Genomic DNA, 19,525 nt, shown 5'->3' on the forward strand with positions numbered 1-19,525 from the left:
TTAGTCTTCTTAAATTTTCTCTCATTAATCTGTAATTGGCACAATCCATGAGAGGTTTTTTGTTTTTTTTTTTTCTGTTGTGTTGTCATGGCAACAGATGCATCTCGAGCACTTCCAGAGTTTGGAGAAGTTGAAATCTCTTCTCTGCCAGATGGTACTACCTTTGAGGATATCAAGTCACTGCAGAGTCTTTATCGAGAGCACTGTGAGGTAAGTTTTTTCAAACGCAGTATGAACGCACACTAAAATTTTTGCCAGACAACTTGCTAAACTAAAATAATCAAGCTTATTCCTAGAGGACAGGTAAAGTTAGTTCATGTATCTTTGAACACTGAGAAATTCATCTTTCTTCCGGTCTCCGCCTGAAGAAATGATGGACGCAAGAAAACGAGAATACGTTCTACTCTCAGTCTCCTTAGCCTTTCCTAGTCTGAATCCTTAGACGTGGCAATTCCACCACCTCTAGGTACTCACCCGACAAAGTATGCCACCTGGGTGAAGACATGAGTGTACAAGGAACTCGTTGCATTACGGCTTTTAGCGCAAAAGATTGGTTGGAGCGTCCACATCTACAAGGGAACTGAATAAAACACGGTACATACGGTCTCTTGAGCAGAATTCTGTGCCGCCATTAAAAAGAACAGACACTTCTAAGTGTACTAATGAAGAATAAGTTCCAGGATGTGGAACATGTGACTCTTCCAGGAACACGTGACTCTTGATCTCAGGGGCGTGAGTTCGAGCCCCGTGTTGGGTGTAGACATGACTTAAATAAATACATAAACTTTAAAAAAAAAAAAAAAGAGTATTTTCTAGAAATGCTTAGTGAAGCGCGTTAGGTGTTCCTTCCAAGGATTAATGAGGCTCTAGTTTTGTTTTGTTTTTGTGGTTACTTAACATTTCTCTTGGTATTTTCCATCCCTGCTTCTCCTCCTTTTGGCAGTGTGCCCCATTGCACCTGGCTCGTTGTCTCCAGGACAGCGGGTTAATGTACCTGTAGCTCACCTGGTGGAAAGGGCATAAGGGATCGCCGTAAGAATCGTCTTAAGTGCCTCTCTTTTTGAAAGAGGAGTCTGTTTAGAACTTAAGTAGCTTCATTCCAGGGCTATTTGTGATCTGCTCAGGAGTAGAAGATGTTCCCTTGCCTTTCCTGGACAGCCCTCCCGACTGCGGACAAGGCAGTATGCAGTGAGAAGTCTCAGCTCACAGCGTTCACAGATTTCTTTCCCACTCCAGAAATACCAACTGCTTGAGCGAATCCGAGTGCTTGTCAAGGGTGCTGGATCATTAACAACCAAGGGCAAGTTCTCTCTTTGTTCCCAACATTTGTTGGCATGATAAAGACGCTTCGTATCCATCCGACTACACTCGAAAGAATTCTCCCAACCTGAAAGAATTCCTGGAGGAGCCTTATGTGTCTAGAAAAAAATTCTTTCTTTGTACATAAATATCACATATATTCACTCAAGATTTTTATGTGAAGATTCTCTAAGCAACTTCTCACTTCTCTGTGTTCAGGTGAATCCTTCTTAAAGCAACCCAACCCTCACAAATATAATTTAGATTCTTTTGAAGTTTCTCTTTGTTCAAACTACAAGTTGGAGCACCATCCTTTGTATTACTAAGGAGTGTACGGTAAGCTTATTCCAAGTGAAAAGCTCCACCAATAAGGTGAGAGACGAAAGTATCTTCAGGATCACAAAAATTTCATTAACATACCAGCATCCGGGAATAGTCTCTATGAAGAGAGATGGGTGGGTATGGTAATCAGCATATGTGGGGAATGGCGGTCCATAGAATGATCCCCATGTTTTCACAGAGTTACAAACGTTCACGCCATTTCTCGGGAGACATGGCGGCAGGTATGGAAAAGAAGAATCGTGATTATTTTTTCATGTCAGACTTCCAGACTTTTGAAGTACAGGTGTCTCAGTCTCGTCTCCTCTCCTGTAAATAGTCACCTGCCCGAAACCAGTACAATAAGGATTATTTAAAAATACATCTGCCTGTATATTTCAGTCGGAACGTATTTGAAAGTGGGTGGACAAATGATAAAATGTTTTATTCACTTGTAAAAATGTCCCAAGTGAGGCTGATGGGAATGTCCTTTTCAAAAGAATCATTTGAAATTATTTAATTTGGAGAGGTTGCATTTCAGATGCACTGAATTCTTTACTTGCCTCATTTTTTCATATTCTGTACAGTTTATGTTTTTTAAAAATTTTTTTCAAGGTGTATTTATTTTTGAGAGACAGAGAGAGACAAAGCATGAGGAGGGGAGGGGCAGAGAGAGAGGGAGACACAGAATCCGAAGCAGGCTCCAGGCTCCGAGCTGTCCGCACAGAGCCCGACATGCGGCTCGAGCTCCCGAACTGTGAGATCATGACCTGAGCCGAAGTCGGATGCTTAACCGACTGAGCCACCCAGGCGCCCCTAAAATTTAGTGTTCTCATAGATAGAGATACCTAGGTATTATATATGATGTTAGTAGTTGTTTTGTTAGTAGATATCTCTTAGACTATGCCCACGGTACAGTTGGGAGAGCAGTTTAATAATTTGCCTCTTGAGAACTTTTTTGCCTGGGAAGAGGGACATCTATCTGTCTTTCACTGTCAAGGCTTATACTTGCATCTTAATTGTTCTTAGTATCATAGGGTGAGGAGTGTGTTCATTCATTCATTCCCTTCCCTCCGTCTTCATTATGCAATGACGTGTAACATTCCCTACTGCTCACCAGAACATGCCCTCAAACGTATTTTGCTTCACATTTGAACTGGTCTCAGTGTGTTTATATAGAAGGACAGTTATTCTCCGTATCCTATGTAGGGCCAGATCGACACAGGTGGCGGAGACTATAGAATTGTGGTTACAGTTTCCTCTGTTTGCCCCAAATACCTGGATGGACTCTCCTGATTGCCCCCTGTTGTCTCTCTGCTTCTGTGAACTCTAGATCTCGATGGGCCTGTTTTACCTGTCCTGGTTCTCAGTACTGCCAGCATCAAACACATTTTGCTGATGACTTCTGTCTTTTATGCTCAAAATAATCACAGAATCACATGTTCTTTGCACAAACAAGTGATTCTTTGGTTTTGTGACTGCTTTTATCTGAAGATGAATTTATAAACTAATTGCCATGGCAGGGTGAAATTAAACCTGATTATCAAAATTTAATGAAGGGGGCAAATTTTAGCATCATCAAAAAAAAAAAAAAGCATCTTTGATGCAGCTGGGAAATGGTTCTGGGAGATAAAATGAAGGAGAAGGAGGATGCGGCTCCTGCCCCCAAGGTCAGAAAGGGGGATGGTCTTAAAGCTCCTCTCCGAAGGGAGTAAGCCGAGGGAGGATTGAGATGGAGGTGTGGCTTGACCACAGAGGTACCCTTATTCTGCCCAGACAGGTGCTGTCCTCTGAAGGCCATTGTCATTGTAGTTCCTGGTCCAGACTCTGGTTGCCTGGGAACACTCCGGAATCCTAGTCAGCTGCCCTAGACAGGCCCATTTAGCCTTGACTCTGTCCACCAGGCCCAAGCAGCTCCACACCCTTTGCTTCCGCCATCTTTGACGGCCGGGAACACACCCAACCCTCTGGGGACTGGTGTGAATCACACCTTTGTTGTGTGCCCGTTGGGTCTGAGAATAGGAAGAGTGGCAGCGGCCATGGAAGCCGAAGGAAGCCATGTGTGAAGGAATGAAAGAAAAGCAAGAGAAGAAAATGGAGAGGAAGGGGAGTTAAGGAGAACAAAGAGAGGTAAAGCGAGGCTGGGATACAATACGAGGCCACTATTGGAGGAATACACGCCATCCCGTCAGTCTTTCTAGACGTTATGTTCTCCCTGCCTGAGCTCTTCTGTTTGCCTTCCGTTGGCAAAATTTACTCCACGTTCACCGTATAGCTTACGAACCCACAGGTGTCTTCACCACTGCCAGCCCGACACGTAACGCGCTCTTCGCACGTCCCCTTGAGAAGCATCGTAAGGTAACGCGGATATAACCGTTTTCTTTTTTTAGGCAATATTGGACGTTGTCGTGAATCTTCAGTTTAGCCTGATAGAAAAACTGTGGCAAACGTTCTGGCGCTATTCTCCCTCTACTCCAACCGACGGCACTACCATCACCGAATCAAGGTCAGAATCAATATGCTTTTCCAATTCATTTTCATGGCCGAGTAGATGTCACAGCTAATAAACGAGAGATATGTATACCAGTTGTGAACCTTACGTGATAACATTAAATGAATGGATAGAAATGAACCACAAAGTGCTCTCTGGAGGTTTCGGTGTGTGTGTGGTAGCTCCCATTTTTATTGATTTGGGGGACTGCGGTAGAGCTGTTTCATCCTCATGGAATTAGTATCATACCTGCCTCTCATGCCGTCAGAAAGCATTAACGTGCACAGGCAGCTCTGGGGGCGTGTTATATGTATCCAGCCGTACGGAAGCAGTGCAATGGTGGTATAGTGCTAACCTCAGTAATATTTGATAAACTAAAACTATTTTTAAAGTCCATTTTCTTTTTTATCCTCATTTGCCATCTGTTCATTTGCTACATTTATTCACACCAGCAATCTGAGTGAAATAGAAAGTCGACTTCCGAAAGCAAAGCTGATAACTCTGTGCAAACATGAGTCTATCCTGAAATGGATGTGTAACTGTGACCATGGGATGTACCAGGCTTTGGTGGAGATTCTCATCCCCGACGTGCTTAGACCTATTCCTAGTAAGTTAAATGCAGACAAGTACGGATGCTTTTATTCTCATACATTCCACCCAAGAAGTTTGGGGAAGCGACGTCGCGATCTAGGGTGATTCTAACCTCATTTCGATTTGCCAAATAAAAGAAAAAAACACAAAAACAGAAAACCATGCAACACAAAAGAATATTGAATGAAAGCAGCTTAGAGCAAAACTGTAGTTAAACGGGGAAAAAAAAAACACGATCTGTTTTCCAATCTTTCATTTTCTTTTCAATAGAAAAGATAACCTAAAGATGTGACAGCCATCGGTGACTAATTATTATCAGAACACTCCCAAGCCAGGCAACCTTGTAAAAATTATTCTCCCCAAGGACACAGTTCCCTTCAGAAAGCCAAAAGTTTATGAAATCTGTAATTGTGGGGCCAGCCTCCTTCCTTCGTGGTTGCTTTTGATTTGAAATGAATTCATCTTGGTTTCCACTAAAGTTGAATTCCTGTACAAAAGCATTGACTTTGTCAGCCTCCATCACGTTGAGAACCACAAATGCAGTTTCCATTAACAGTAATGGTTAACTGGCATTTGGAGAGAAAAATCTCTCTCTCTCTCTCTCTCTATATATATATATTACTACGTGAGCATTCCCACCATGAAGCAAGTAGATATTACGTAGATAAATTAGGTTTCCTTTTTTAAGGGATGGTGCATATTTGGAACAAACAAAGTCCTTTTCTGCACGTGTCAATATAAATGCTACCGTGGATACTTGTGGGAGAGGTAGGCAGTTGAAATGATTTTATGCGAACACCTTTACGAGCACATACTAGTGACCTTAACTTTTCAAGAAGTGGGACAGAATTTCCACTCTGCAATGACATGAATAAAGTAAAAGCAGAGTCTTTTAGCTTGTGAAATTGGCAACCCTGTACTTCAAGTGCACTGTTCACAGTTGATTGATGTTAAATCCTAACAAAGTATTGAAGGAGGGATTTTGTAGAAGACAAGGTGAAGATATCAGCATGTGTATGTTTATATTTTCTTTTTTTTTTCTAAATATGACAAACAGTGGAAGATCGTGCTTTCCACCTGTTTCCCGCCATCTTAAAATAGATGCTTAGATACTCATTTACATATACTATCAACGAACACACATAAGTTTGTATAGAAATAAGTTTAGGAAAAAGAAATCCAACTGTCATTGTCTCACATTTTTGTCAATTGCTGGTATTTTCCACTCTATCTGCAGCAAGCTTCCTGACTGACAATTGATTAAAAATGACGCTGTCATGGAAAATTGCAGTGTGTAAATTCTCTACTGATTTATGTTCCAGAATCTTGATTTTCCTTGTTTTTGTCTTGCTCCCTGTGCTCTGAGTGATAATCTTAAACAGTTCTGAAGCCTTTTGCTTCTGTTAGCACCAGAAGACTTGTGAAGTCAACAGTTTCCTAAACTAAACCATGTATCAATTTTAATTGACTCTACACCTCATCATTTTAAGTGCACAGTACACTTGACCTTTGTTTTGTGCAAATTTTGATTCGAAAACCCATTTCTTCTGCCCAGAAGTTTGTCTCTACATTTAGCGGACAACTCAACTTCAGGAATTTTCACCTGACGTTAGTTTGATAGCTTCTGTGAAGTTACCAGGGACATTAATGTGCTACCCTCCAAAGTACACTTAGAGATTTAATTCTGATTCTGCAACAAGACTTAAGAAAATACAACTTAAATTACAGCTTAAGTAGCTATCTTCCGATCATGTGCCTTTTAATATCAATTGCAAGCAGGTTGAGACAAGTTAGCTTTGGAATCGTTTTCATTTGTAAACCATCCATTCATGAGAAAAAGTTGTCAGAGTCAGAATGCACAATTTGATCTGACATGAATCCCTAGAGAGAGAGCAAACTTAATTTTATTTTTAAAAATTATACTTTCCTGGCTACAAGTACTTCACTCTACCGTTTACTGTCCAGATGGGATTCCTTTTTTTAGCCAAAAAATGTCTGCATATCACACTAATTTGAAGTCAGCTTGAAGCTACTATATTCTAAAATACATTTATCTGAAAATGAAAAAACAGTGAAGTGTAAGAATTGCATAAGAACTCAACCAGTAACATTTATGTACAATTTTGAGCGTATGTAAAGGTGGCCCCCGATGTCATGTAGTACAAGAAAGCAAAAACTTATAGTCACTTGATATACAAAACATCTTTTTCTCTAATAATCTTCCCTAGCATGAAATTTGTCCAGATGAAACAAGACCCATGCTAAATATTTTTTTAAAGTAACTTTTCTTGCTTCTTGGTTTTTTTTATGCTGATCAAGTAATGCGTTCTATGTTAACAGTAGAAAACATGCAAATGCAGATAGCCAAGGTGAATTTTGAACAAAATTTTACTGAGTTTCAAAAAGGGTCGTTAATTTTTTTTCACTCTTTTTTCATTTCCATTCATGCCTGCCCTCCATGGTTCTAATACATAAGACAGCAGAAAAATATTTTTCTTTCTTTTTCTTTTTTTGGCTCAAGTGGGAAGCTCTGGAAATTTCACAAGATTCATTCTCTAGAAATTTCCAAGTCCGTGTTTCCAGTAGATGATTGTCATGTTTAAGAGTCGATACTTCTTGAGTGTTTTTCCTGATCAAAATTGAGTCATTTGAACCTCTGTTCTATCATTTGACCAGTGAAAGAAATGATTTAAAAAAAAAAAAAACAGTTGTTTTTATGATTGGGATAGTGAAATTTGTATCTTTCGCAAGCAACTTGAGCAAGCTAAATTATTTCTAACCCTGCTTTACCAAAAATGATAGAGAGAAGCATGTCAGACTCATTTGAGCACAGGAAGAAAAAGCAAGGAATTTAATCCCAGCATTAACATTAATATCCTTGGTAGCCTTAGAGAAAAACATAGCTTCTGTGTGTCTTAGAGTAGACTACAAATTCGAATGCCTACCACATTATTGAGAACCCACAGAGGTTAATTTCATGTTGTGGGTGTTTCAGACACTTATCTGTTAAATGTCTGAAACTGTCCCCTACACTGAGGAGCGTTGGGTACAGATGAAGTAAAATGCTATTGACTGAATTACTTTGTTGAACAAGAGAAGAAGTCTTTTTTTTTATTATACGACAGTCCCTTCTTGTAAAATAATTGTAGTCATTACTGATAACTGATGATGCTTCCAGTCATTTTATGACCACTATAAAAACTACTCTCATGGGACCCAGCCCTCTTTCAGGTCTTAACAGATTCATCAAGAACACGGAACGGACTATTTTAGGAATATCTTAAGAATACCGGTCTCTGTGACAGCAATTTTATCACATTGATCTTTTATCTCTACCTGCCAAGTGAAATGGAGAATAGTTATCCAAAATTTTCAAGTCAGGCAATTTTAATTTTTTCCTTACTTTTCAACAAGAGTAACAGATAACTAATATGATATGTTCTAGCATGAATAGATATGTAGAGGAAGGGAGAAAGCTGTGCAATGTTGTCTTTTTAACTGAAGAAAGGAAAATTGATTAAGAGCTTAACAAATCAAGATGAAGAATTTATAAAGAAAATACTTAGCCTTTGAGCATAAAGCTGTTAACGAAAGAATGTCTCGTTTAAGATAGAAAATTCCATAAGTATATTCACAACTGGTATATGTCGCTATAAGCAGAAACGTTTGAATGTTTTCATTTCCCAACAAAGTGTCATAAATATCTGGGAAAAAAATAGCTTTAAAAGAAAAAAAAAAACCCAAAATACAATTCTTGGATGCTTTCAAAGTTAGAAATAATGTTAAAAAAGTCTTGTCAATGAGGGCAATATAAGTTCTGTGTTATTTGAAATGTCATATACACATTTTTTCTCTTCTCCTGGAATAAAGATTAATGTTCTTTGGTGTCTTTTTCGTTCTGCTTTTATTCTTTAACATTTAGGTGCCTTGACCCAAGCCATTCGAAATTTTGCAAAAAGCCTTGAAGGTTGGCTTTCCAATGCCATGAACAATATCCCACAGAGAATGATACAAACCAAGGTAAGTTTTTATGTTTTTGCTTTTTCCTCTGTATTTAGAAAATTGTTCTGTCTTATGTACAATGTAGAAAATTATTCTGTATTATGTTGGTATTGTCATATATTGAACTTTTCAAACCGATTTTTTATTTTTGCTTTATCACCATGTAATAAAGAACTTTCACAGGAGATGTTGTTTGATAATGCTCCTTTCAAAGAAACTAGAGTATCATTTCAAGTGTGGTGTATTTATAAGCTCTTTTTCCAAAGTATATATTCCAGATTGCTTAATTTCAAAAATTAAAGAGGATCACCTAGAATGTTAAGTAGTTTCCATTTGAGTGAGTTTTAGCTTTTTGAAGTCCCCAACTATACTCATTATATTGCGAAACGTTCATGTAAATTGATACTCTTTTGATTTTCAGCATGTTTTATTTTTTTCAACACTGGAGAATGCTTTTGTGAATAGGTAGTCATTTCTTAAAGTGAGCAACTGTCTCATAATTGATCAGTGTTTATAAGGAATGTGGATTGTTTAGCTAGAGAAATGAATCCTGATCTCCACTTTGTCTCCTCCTAACCTTACTACTTTAGGCTAATCTGTGAACATATCCTCTGGCAAGATGGGACTGATTTTGTCTAAACTTTGTACCCAAAATTACATTCGTGGCTTTTTCTCAATAACTGTATCCACTGTCAGACTTCAGCCACACACCTTGTCTTTCAATTTGGGGGCATAGTTGAGAGATTGAAGTTCTTGTACCTGGCAAGTCTCGTTGGTAGCACGAGTAGCTCCCAGTTCTTTCTGCTTTGAGTTAAGATTTGCAATAACACTTTCTAAAGCGTGCATGAAAAAAAAAAAAAAAAAAACACAGCTAAGCAAAAAAATAAAACACACTGAAGGAACATTTCATCAGTATTCCCACCTTAGATTACTGCTCTAGAGCTATGCTGTTAATGCATGCATTACGGATAGCCACATTGACTTCTTAAATTTGAATTTTACCTTTAAATTAAACTAAAATTTGAGTTCTTCAGTCACACTAGCTATGTTTCCAGTGGGCCATAGCCCCACGTGACCAGTGGCTACCATAGTTGGCAGTATTTACATAGAGCATTTCCATCATTGCTGAAAGTTCTAGAGTGCCACATTGAGGTGGACAAAGACAAGAGGTGCCGTTTGATTATGATGGTTACCGGAACGCTTTCCCATTTGCGAAGTCAGTCATATTCACAACAATACTTCAAGCAGTTAAAAACACCTCCCTTCCCAGTATTACCAAAGCGAATGTGGTAGCAATCTGCCATATTGGCCATTTCATCGGTCCCCAGAGTCGACTTGGATGACCTGCCTTGGTGGAGGGTATCTTCTGCTTTTCTGCTGTCACTGACGTGTAGCCTTTTTTTTAGCTGAGCACTCCCTCAGTGAAGATAATCTACCGTGACAGAGGAAAGAGCATAATTAGGTTACGACTGGCCATTGTTATCAAACATACTCCATCACTGTAACTTAGTTTCTGTGTAACCTTGAGCAAGCTACAGAATCCCTTTAGGTCACAACATGTGTCTAATATAATAGTTCTAAGAATTAAACAAGGTAATATATGTGAGGCACTTACCGTGGTTTCTGGCACATAGGATGTACTCAGTTAATATAAATCACGGAAATGGAAAAAAAGTGTTAAGACTTATTTTTTGAGAGAATGTGACTCCTCCCATGTTCCACATAGTCCTGAAACGTCTATCAGAACACAGCATCCTTTGACCTGGGAACACCAGTATGGACTATTTAATCAGTTGCTGCTTACATGCCCATCGTGATTTAATGGCTTACCATACGCTCCTATCAATATGGTAAAATGCTCATTAGGTTTCCTCTGCATGTGATCAGTTTCCAGGAGATCGTGAGATTTAGATATTTACTGAGACTTTTTTTTTTGACATTATTTTTGATATCTTTCAATGTACCTGTTTTATTCAAGGTCTCAGCAGGAAGCAAATGGTATATCCAAAGGGAGATTAATTGAAAAAAATTTAAGAAGGGTCTGTTTCCAAAGGTGTAAACAGAGTTAAGAAAACCCGGAGGAATGGTGAAGCACCCCAGGACTAACACTAGTGAGAAGTCCTGAGCATCCCTAGGTCTGAAGGGGAAAGAGGTAAAAGCTATGGCCTTAGGAGATCATCTCCTTCCCCGCCCACCCCACCCCCCCCATCCCCTGCCCCAGGACTCTGGTCTTAGACCAGGAAAGCTGGCTTTGCCAAAACGGAGAGAGCAGAGGTTGTAGGGGAATGTATACTTTGAACTCAACTCTCTTTTTTCCTATCCTTGTGTCCCCTCCCAGTGTCTATCATTGGCCGAACCCAACTGGAAGCCAGAGTTTAAGGAAAGTGGTTAATGTAGTCCATTCAGAGTAGTCTTCCTGGGCACAGAGCGAAATGAAGAAGGATAGAAGGTAGATGAGGGGCAAATGGAGAAATCCTGCATAGCCTTTGCACATAGATTGAGATTTTTGCTTTATGTCTGATCAGTTTATCGGCTATGTATTTGCTGATAGAAGCTATGAACACTCTTGTTTCACCTGAAAAATTCCCAGGTTTCTACAAAGTAAAGGCGATAAGAGTGAATCTGAATGACATTGCTCTGAAGAGTCTATTTTTTTAATCCATTTAAAAAAGTGAGGCTATATAGTTTGGTTTTCTAAAAAAAAAAGAAAAATATTGTATTTACAGAGTTTGTCGTTGAGGGTCCTACAGAGAGTAAAAAAGAAACGAAAGGCAACATTTTTCCTGCTTCCCTAGACAAAGTCATTTCCTGCAAGACTGGTTTAATTAGTGCTGCACCCAGATGTCGAAGAACATGGGAGTTTGTTTTAGTGTTGACCTCTACCTACTCAAAAGGAAAATAATACTTGGGTTTAGAGATTTAAATGCTATAATTTACAAGTAAGCTCTCGCACGAAATGAACTTGAACTAAGTATCAGAAGGAAGCATTTAAAATTGGGCAGGGCAATAAAGATTTGAAGATTACAGTGGTTTCTTTTTCCGGAGAAAAACAACTACCCGATTTTGATGGGATTTCTTTACAGGTCGCCGCTGTAAGTGCCTTTGCCCAGACTCTGCGAAGATACACGTCGCTCAATCACCTGGCCCAGGCAGCTCGCGCAGTGCTTCAGAACACTTCTCAGATCAACCAGATGCTCAATGACCTCAACCGCGTTGACTTTGCCAATGTCCAGGTACTCTGTTTCCTTTCAAAATGGGTCTTTTGAGGAAAGACGCCTCATTCTTCTTCATGAGGATCGTCGTATTTGTTTCCATAGTCGCATCCGCGCACAGACGGCATCTATGTCCACATTGTCCTGCAAGATGAGAGTTTGACTTGGCCAAGACTTCACTGCTCCTCTGTTTTGTGGTTAAAGTCTGATAAGATTTATAGTACTAGATGGGAACAGATGTCAGCAGGGTTTGCTAGATAGTTAATGGAGCAGGGACGCTCACAGTCCTTCAAATCAGGTAGGCAAGAGATTACACTCTTTTAGCTACTAGTTGTGGGACGGTGGGCAAGTTATTTAACTGCTCTGGGCTTTCCCTTCCACACCTTATAATACCTATCTTAGATTATTGTTGACATACGTAGGAATACATGAAGTCCTTTGCACCATAACATACAAGAGGTATATGTTTTTAATAGTGCCCCACCTTGAGGGGCACCTGGGTGGTTCATTTCAGCGTCCAACTTTGGCTCAGGTCATGATCTCACAGTTCATGTGTTTGAGGCTTGTGTCGGGCTCTCTGCTGTCAGCTCAGAGCCTGCTTTGGATCCTCTGTCCCCCTGTCTCTCTGCACCTCCCCCTCTTGTGCTCTCTCTCTCTCTCTCTCTCTCTCTCTCTCAAAAATGAACATTAAAAAAAAATAGTCCCCCACCTTGAAAGAACTAGGAAGAATTAGAAATTCTATTTCAGAGTGCCTGGTAAATATTTGTTCCTTTGAAAGGAATTAGGTGCAAGATGTTTGACTGTTTTCTTCGTCCAAATGAAGAAAAAAATGTACTTGAACATTGTGATCAAACTATTCACTTGTACTTTAAGGTACACTTAAAAAGACAGCTAATTTAGGAATATTGTGAAATCCCACAAATAGTTTATTTCAGATACTAAGGTGATGGAACTAGTTGTTACCATGTAAAAATAGTACATTGCTCACTCAAAGTACAAGCAAAAAAAAGAAAGAAATGCAGAAACTGAACGTAATCAAAAACTTCTGTGCTTCAAGAGACCAGCAAAAAAAGTGAAACAACAACTGATAAGAATTGATGAAATTTTCTACTCCTGAAATCATTATTACATAGAAATACCTACATACCTACATACATACATACATTTGAAAAAAGAATTGAGAAGGTTTTTACAAATTGTATATCTGATAAAAAAAAATTGTATCTGGAATATGTAAAGAGCTATTACAACCCAATAATAAAAAGATGGCCCAGGTAGAAAATGGGTGGTGACCTCCATAGCCATTTCTCCAAAGAAGATATACCAATGGCCAACAAGGACCTGAAACGATACTTAACGTAATTAGCCACCACAGAAATGCAAGTCAAAACCACAGGAGATACTATTTCCCACACGCTAAAATGGCTATCATGAGACCGGTAATCACAAAAGAATGAAGGGAGTTAAGGGTGGACTATGCTACCCTAGGAAAGAGATTACCAATGAAAACAAATAGTGCGAGAAGTCAGATGGAGGGCAAGACGAAGGGCACGCTTCTGTGGTCATGGTGAAAAATCGGAGCCCTCACGCACTACTGATTAGAACGTACGATGAGCCCTTTTGGAAAACGGTCTGGCAATTTCTCAAAAGGTTAAACATGGAGTTTTACCAGATGACTTAGCAACTTCACCCATAGGTACCTACGGAGAGAAATGAAATTGTGTCCACATAAAACTTGTCTGTGGACATTCTGTGGCAGCTTTATTCACGTTTGCTGCATAAAAGTGGCAACAACCCACTGCCTGTTTACTCCTGAGAGTGTAAACAAAGTGGGGCATATCCACCCAATGGAATATCATTAACAATAATAAGAAATGAAGTTCTGACGGCTGCTACAGTGTGAATGAACCTTGGAAATATTATGCTAAGGGAAAGAATCCAGACACAAAGGACCACGTAGTGGATGATTCCATTTATATGGAATGTGCAGAATAAACAAATCTGTAAGAGACAGAAAGATCCATGACTGCCTGGATTTGGGGGACCGGGAATTGAAGGGTGACATAGGACACAAGGAGTGTGGGGTTTCTCTTGGGGGAAATGAAAACGTCTTAAAATTGTGACGGGTACACAGTTCTGTGAATGTACTATGGGAAGCCATTGAATGCTATACTGTACACAAGTGAATTATATGATACATGAGTTATATCTCGATAAAACTTAAATCAATACCTTGGGGTGCTGGTGGCACCCTGGTACCTGGTACCTGGGTGGCTCAGTCGGTTAAGCATCCAACTCTTCATTTCAGCTCATGATCTCATGGTTAGGGATTTTGAGCCTTTGGATTCTTTGTCTGCCCTCCCCGCCGCCCCACCCCAGAATAAATAGATAAACTTACAAAAAATACTTTGGCTTAAAAAGAAACCATTAATGACTCCCATTTCTTAGAAATTTTAATCCATAGTTCTGGTCTATTTTCGTTACTTAAATATATCAAAAAGTAGTATTTGGGCTTGATTCATTCTAAGGCATAGTAATTAGTTAAGTTCATTCTGACTTTCATGGATTGAGCTCAAACTCCTAGTTATGGGGAAAATATTTTTTAAGATGTATCTTTCTATATATCTATGTATGAACACATATAAATGCACACATGCAAACATAAAACGTTCATAAGAGCAAACTGTCTCAGGTTTGCAAAGCCATTGACTTTACATAGTTCATTGAAATTTACATCAACTGATTTTCATGAGAATAAGTTCATATTCCCTTAAAATTTATCCTACAATGTTTCTTTCAAATCTTCATTCAGAAAAGATACTTTAAAAAGTATCTTTAAAAAAAGTTGAATAAGGTAACTTGTAGTTTCAAAAAGTAATGTAAGTTCAATAGCAGAAAATATATTTAAGAATGATTCCCCAGGAAAAATAAGATAAAAACAGGGAGGGAGACAAACCATAAGAGACTCTTAAATACAGAGAACAAACTGAGGGGTGCTGGAGGGGAGGTGGGTGGGGGGATGGGTTAAATAGGTGACGGGCATTAAGGAGGGCCCTTGTTGGGATGAACCCTGAGTGTCCTATGTAATTGATGAGAATCCCTGGGTTCTACCCCCAAAGTCAAGACTACCCTGTATGTTAACTAACTTGAGTTTAAATAAATAAATTTAAAGGGAAAATAAGTAAAATAACATGCTTTTTACATATCATTAAAAAAAAAAAGAATACTTCCCAATAATAAACAGCTGAGAAGGGTTTTCTGTAATATTTGTGCATCTGTAACCCTATGAAGTATTTATGCAAGTGAGTTCTTCTGGGTTATAACTGCCAACCTTGAGACTGTCTTTGCATATACATGGTGGGTTATACCTCCTCTCTTCTCATCCTCTGCCCACCAATTGAGGCTACGTTTTTCCCTTCCTCTGCTTTCAGCTCCCAAGTTTTCCCGGGTCTGCGTGACAGTTATTAGTGCTGGGACGTGTATGCTCTACCCTCTACCCTCTATCCTCTTTCCTTTCCTCGGGGGACCAGGAACAACAGTGGCATGCCCTTCATGTCCCCCTACACCTTACTTCGCACCCTCGTTTTAATCAGTTATCTCCTTCTTAGGGTGCTACATTCCGTCTCTACTCCCTTCTGGCTTTCCTTTTCTGTTTGGAGGTTTGCTGGGTTTTCCTAGAGTCCCCTGGAGTTCTCCTTCTTCTTCCGTTTCTCATTCCGATCTTATCACCCTCTCCTGTTCACCTGGAAGTTGTCCCTGCCCCTCCAAGATTGACCTCAGTAGCATGGACGCCTGTGGGGGTGATGGCTCTTGCATCAAGGAGACTTTAATGTAAAACAATGAGGTTACAGTTCAGTGTAAATATCATAATGCTCTGAAGAGCTCGAAAGTTCTCACAGGTTTCCTTCAGGATATCCATAAATCTTCATCACCGTTGCATTCCCGCCTAATTAAATCTTCTTTTCCTCATGCGTTCAAGATGAGTTTTCTACTGCCACATTATTGATTTTCCGTTTCATTGAATCGATAGCATTACAATGGCGCCATTTTTATGTGTAAGTTTTCCATCTGCATTACGGGCAAGTAGGTTTGGTAGGTCGACCTGATGCGGCATCATCGCATACGCTTGTGGTTGTTTATTTAAAAGACATTCTGATTGTGAAGCTACCGACTCCTCATCATTTTGGATATAATTTATTTGTAAGTTGAGAACCTCTCTAATGGTCACCCTTAGCTTTGGCCGTTTACAGAGTTGAAATGTCCAGATTGTTTCACAAGGGAATATTTACAGCATACTCTGTTATCAGTATGTTTTCAATCTCCAGAGTAGTAAAATGGCGTATAATGTCATTTGAAAAGCCAGACAATGTCCTGTGGTTTTATTTGTCTGAGTTAGGTTTCAGTTCCCCATCATCCTGTCTTTTCTTACAGCTAACTTCCAAGTAGATAGTGAGCTTGAATTTATGGTAAGAAATGAAATGAAATTCCTCCAAAGATACCAGTGCGATATCCTCCCCTATTCTCAGGGCACAAACAAACAGAAAACACCCCCTCCTACATTGAGTATAGAGTTTCAGTTTTGCAAGATGAAAAAGTTCTGCAGATCGATTGCATAATAAAAAGCAGATGGTTGACACTCCTAGACTGCACTCTTAAAAAATGGGTAAGATGATATGTGTTATGTTCTGTGTTTTTCACCACAATTTTTAAAGTGCTTGGACATTAATGCAAAGAACAAAAACAAACTTCCCGGTCCTTTCCTTGATGCCTAAATTCTTCCCTGGGTACTCTCCAAGACTCTTGATATAAAATTTCCGAGTCATTTGACAGGGTGTGTTGAAGGAGCTTAGCTGTTCTTATGTAATTCTATCATAAAGGAGTAAGTGCAGAATTTGCAAAGGTAATAGTTTCAAGAGAGATGGTTCCGTCGTTCCTCCTAATAGTAAAAAACTGGAACCGATGGACTTGGTTCTGTAAATAATGGCATATTCATGCCTTACAGCAAATTCAGTCGTTCAACAATAAATATAGCTCTACATTTGCCTACATGGAAATTCAGTTATCATATGGAGGTTAAGTGAAACTAAGCAGGATCTCTACTAGAATGTATAATAGGATCCTTTTTTTACCCCAAGTATTTATATATGCATCAGCACATATCATATGTGCAAAGTTTGAAAGGTTTACACATCAGCATGTTTTAGTTAGCTCTTAGCGTTGACATCTTAGATACCGTTAATATTTTTTTCCTTTGTGCTTGTTTGTATTTTCAGGTTTTTCTATAATTCCATTTTAGTGTACTTAAAGCATTTGAAAGTGATACTTAGGAGGTAATTCTGAAAGACTTTATGGCTAATAATTAGGTAAGAGAAGGATAGGGGATGGTGTCATCTGTTGAGAATTTAGAAGAAACTGGAGGTCTCCCTGGGGAAATAAAATAAATTCAGTTTGGGCATTTTGTATTTGAAATGCCTCCCGGTTGAAATGTCTCTTGAATAGGTAATGTCTATACGATCAGAAGAGACGCTGGAACCAGAGAATGAAGATTAGGGGTTTATTCAGCCGAAACTATCTATGCGAATGAACTTGTCCTCTGAGAGCTCGGAGAATGGAAGCTATAAACACCCTTTGCAGAAAAATACACACATAATCACAATGTTTTAGGTGTAGAATTAGGACCTTCACAGACACCCCTCCACGGGAGCTTATCTCGAAAACATTATCTGCATGCAGTGAACCCGGCTTAAAAGTTCCTGTCACATTTCATTTCTCTATTATATGCCGGGAACACGAGGCCCACATAGATTACGTGGGTTACTTGAGGTCAGTTTAGTTGATTTGCGCCCTGTATTAAGATCCACGTCCTCTGATTCTCCGCCAAACGTTATATTACCAAATGATTATATTTCGACATTGAGAGTATATACTTTTTAATGTTAAAATACAGTATAGCCCTGGAAACGTCCTAAAACTTAGAGCAACTACTGAAACGTAGCTTTAAAAGTTCTTGTTCCCACAGCTGTTACCAACCATGAAACTTCCCAGTCAGAGCCAGAAGGAAAACAGTAGTGATCGAAATCCGTGGCAGGTAGATGTCTACATTTTCTCAAAAGTAGTTTTGTTTTTGCTACTGTTGTATCTCAGTTGTGTGGTTCCCAAAGCCTAAACCTCATACAGCATGTGTTTCCACCCAGTACCATTGAGTTCATCCGCCCGACTTACCCTAAATCTTCTCGAATGGATTGACTTTATTTTATTTTTTTTAATATATGAAATTTACTGTCAAATTGGTTTCCATACAACACCCAGTGCTCATCCCAAAAGGTGCCCTCCTCAATACCCATCCCCCACCATCCTCTCCCTCCCACCCCCCATCAACCCTCAGTTTGTTCTCAGTTTTTAACAGTCTCTTATGCTTTGGCTCTCTCCCACTCTAACCTCTTTTTTTTTTTTTTCTTCTTCCCCTCCCCCATGGGTTTCTGTTACGTTTCTCAGGATCCACATAAGAGTAAAACCATATGGTATCTGTCTTTCTCTGTATGGCTTATTTCACTTAGCATCACACTCTCCAGTTCCATCCATGTTGCTACAAAAGGCCATATTTCATTTTTTCTCATTGCCACGTAGTATTCCATTGTAAACCACAGTTTCTTTATCCATTCATCAGTTGATGGACATTTAGGCTCTTTCCATAATTTGGCTATTGTTGAGAGTGCTGCTCTAAACATTGGGGTACAAGTGCCCCTATGCATCAGTACTCCTGTATCCCTTGGATAAATTCCTAGCAGTGCTATTGCTGGGTCGTAGGGTAGGTCTATTTTTAATTTTCTGAGGAACCTCCACACTGTTTTCCAGAGCGGCTGCACCAATTTACATTCCCACCAACAGTGCAAGAGGGTTCCCGTTTCTCCACATCCTCTCCAGCATCTATAGTCTCCTGATTTGTTCATTTTGGCCACTCTGACTGGCGTGAGGTGATATCTGAGTGTGGTTTTGATTTGTATTTCCCTGATAAGGAGCAACGTTGAACATCTTTTCATGCGCCTGTTGGCCATCCGGATGTCTTCTTTAGAGAAGTGTCTATTCATGTTTTCTGCCCATTTCTTCACTGGGTTGTTTTTCGGGTGTGGAGTTTGGTGAGCTCTTTATAGATTTTGGATACTAGCCCTTTGTCCGATATGTCATTTGCAAATATCTTTTCCCATTCCGTTGGTTGCCTTTTAATTTTGTTGGTTGTTTCCTTTGCTGTGCAGGAGTTTTTTATCTTCATAAGGTCCCAGTAATTCACTTTTGCTTTTAATTCCCTTGCCTTTGGGGATGTGTCAAGTAAGAGATTGCTACGGCTGAGGTCAGAGAGGTCTTTTCCTGCTTTCTCCTCTAAGGTTTTGATGGTTTCCTGTCTCACATTCAGGTCCTTTATCCATTTTGAGTTTATTTTTGTGAATGGTGTGAGAAAGTGGTCTAGTTTCAACCTTCTGCATGTTGCTGTCCAGTTCTCCCAGCACCATTTGTTAAAGAGACTGTCTTTTTTCCATTGGATGTTCGAATGGATTGACTTTAAAGTTTTATCTGATTGGGTTGTGGGGGCTGGGCAGGGGGGGGGGGGCGGCGG

At 39.5% G+C, this 19,525-nt stretch overlaps 1 protein-coding gene across 11 annotated transcripts in view; it reads left to right on the plus strand.

The window, feature by feature from the left end:
- The window catches only part of RFX3 (regulatory factor X3), a 291,634-nt gene that overhangs the window by 230,805 nt on the left and 41,304 nt on the right, over nt 1–19,525 (plus strand). For all 11 annotated transcript variants that reach the window (XM_053907756.1, XM_053907766.1, XM_053907764.1 and 8 more), the window contains 5 exons: nt 98–210; nt 4,008–4,123; nt 4,561–4,715; nt 8,622–8,719; nt 11,785–11,934. In XM_053907756.1, coding sequence (XP_053763731.1) covers nt 98–210; nt 4,008–4,123; nt 4,561–4,715; nt 8,622–8,719; nt 11,785–11,934 — 632 coding nt within the window. The remainder of the gene's footprint in view (nt 1–97; nt 211–4,007; nt 4,124–4,560; nt 4,716–8,621; nt 8,720–11,784; nt 11,935–19,525) is intronic.

Source organism: Panthera pardus, unplaced genomic scaffold (assembly GCF_024362965.1).
Source record: "Panthera pardus isolate Hobbes unplaced genomic scaffold, ASM2436296v1 HiC_scaffold_20, whole genome shotgun sequence".
NCBI classification, from domain to species: Eukaryota; Metazoa; Chordata; class Mammalia; order Carnivora; family Felidae; genus Panthera; species Panthera pardus.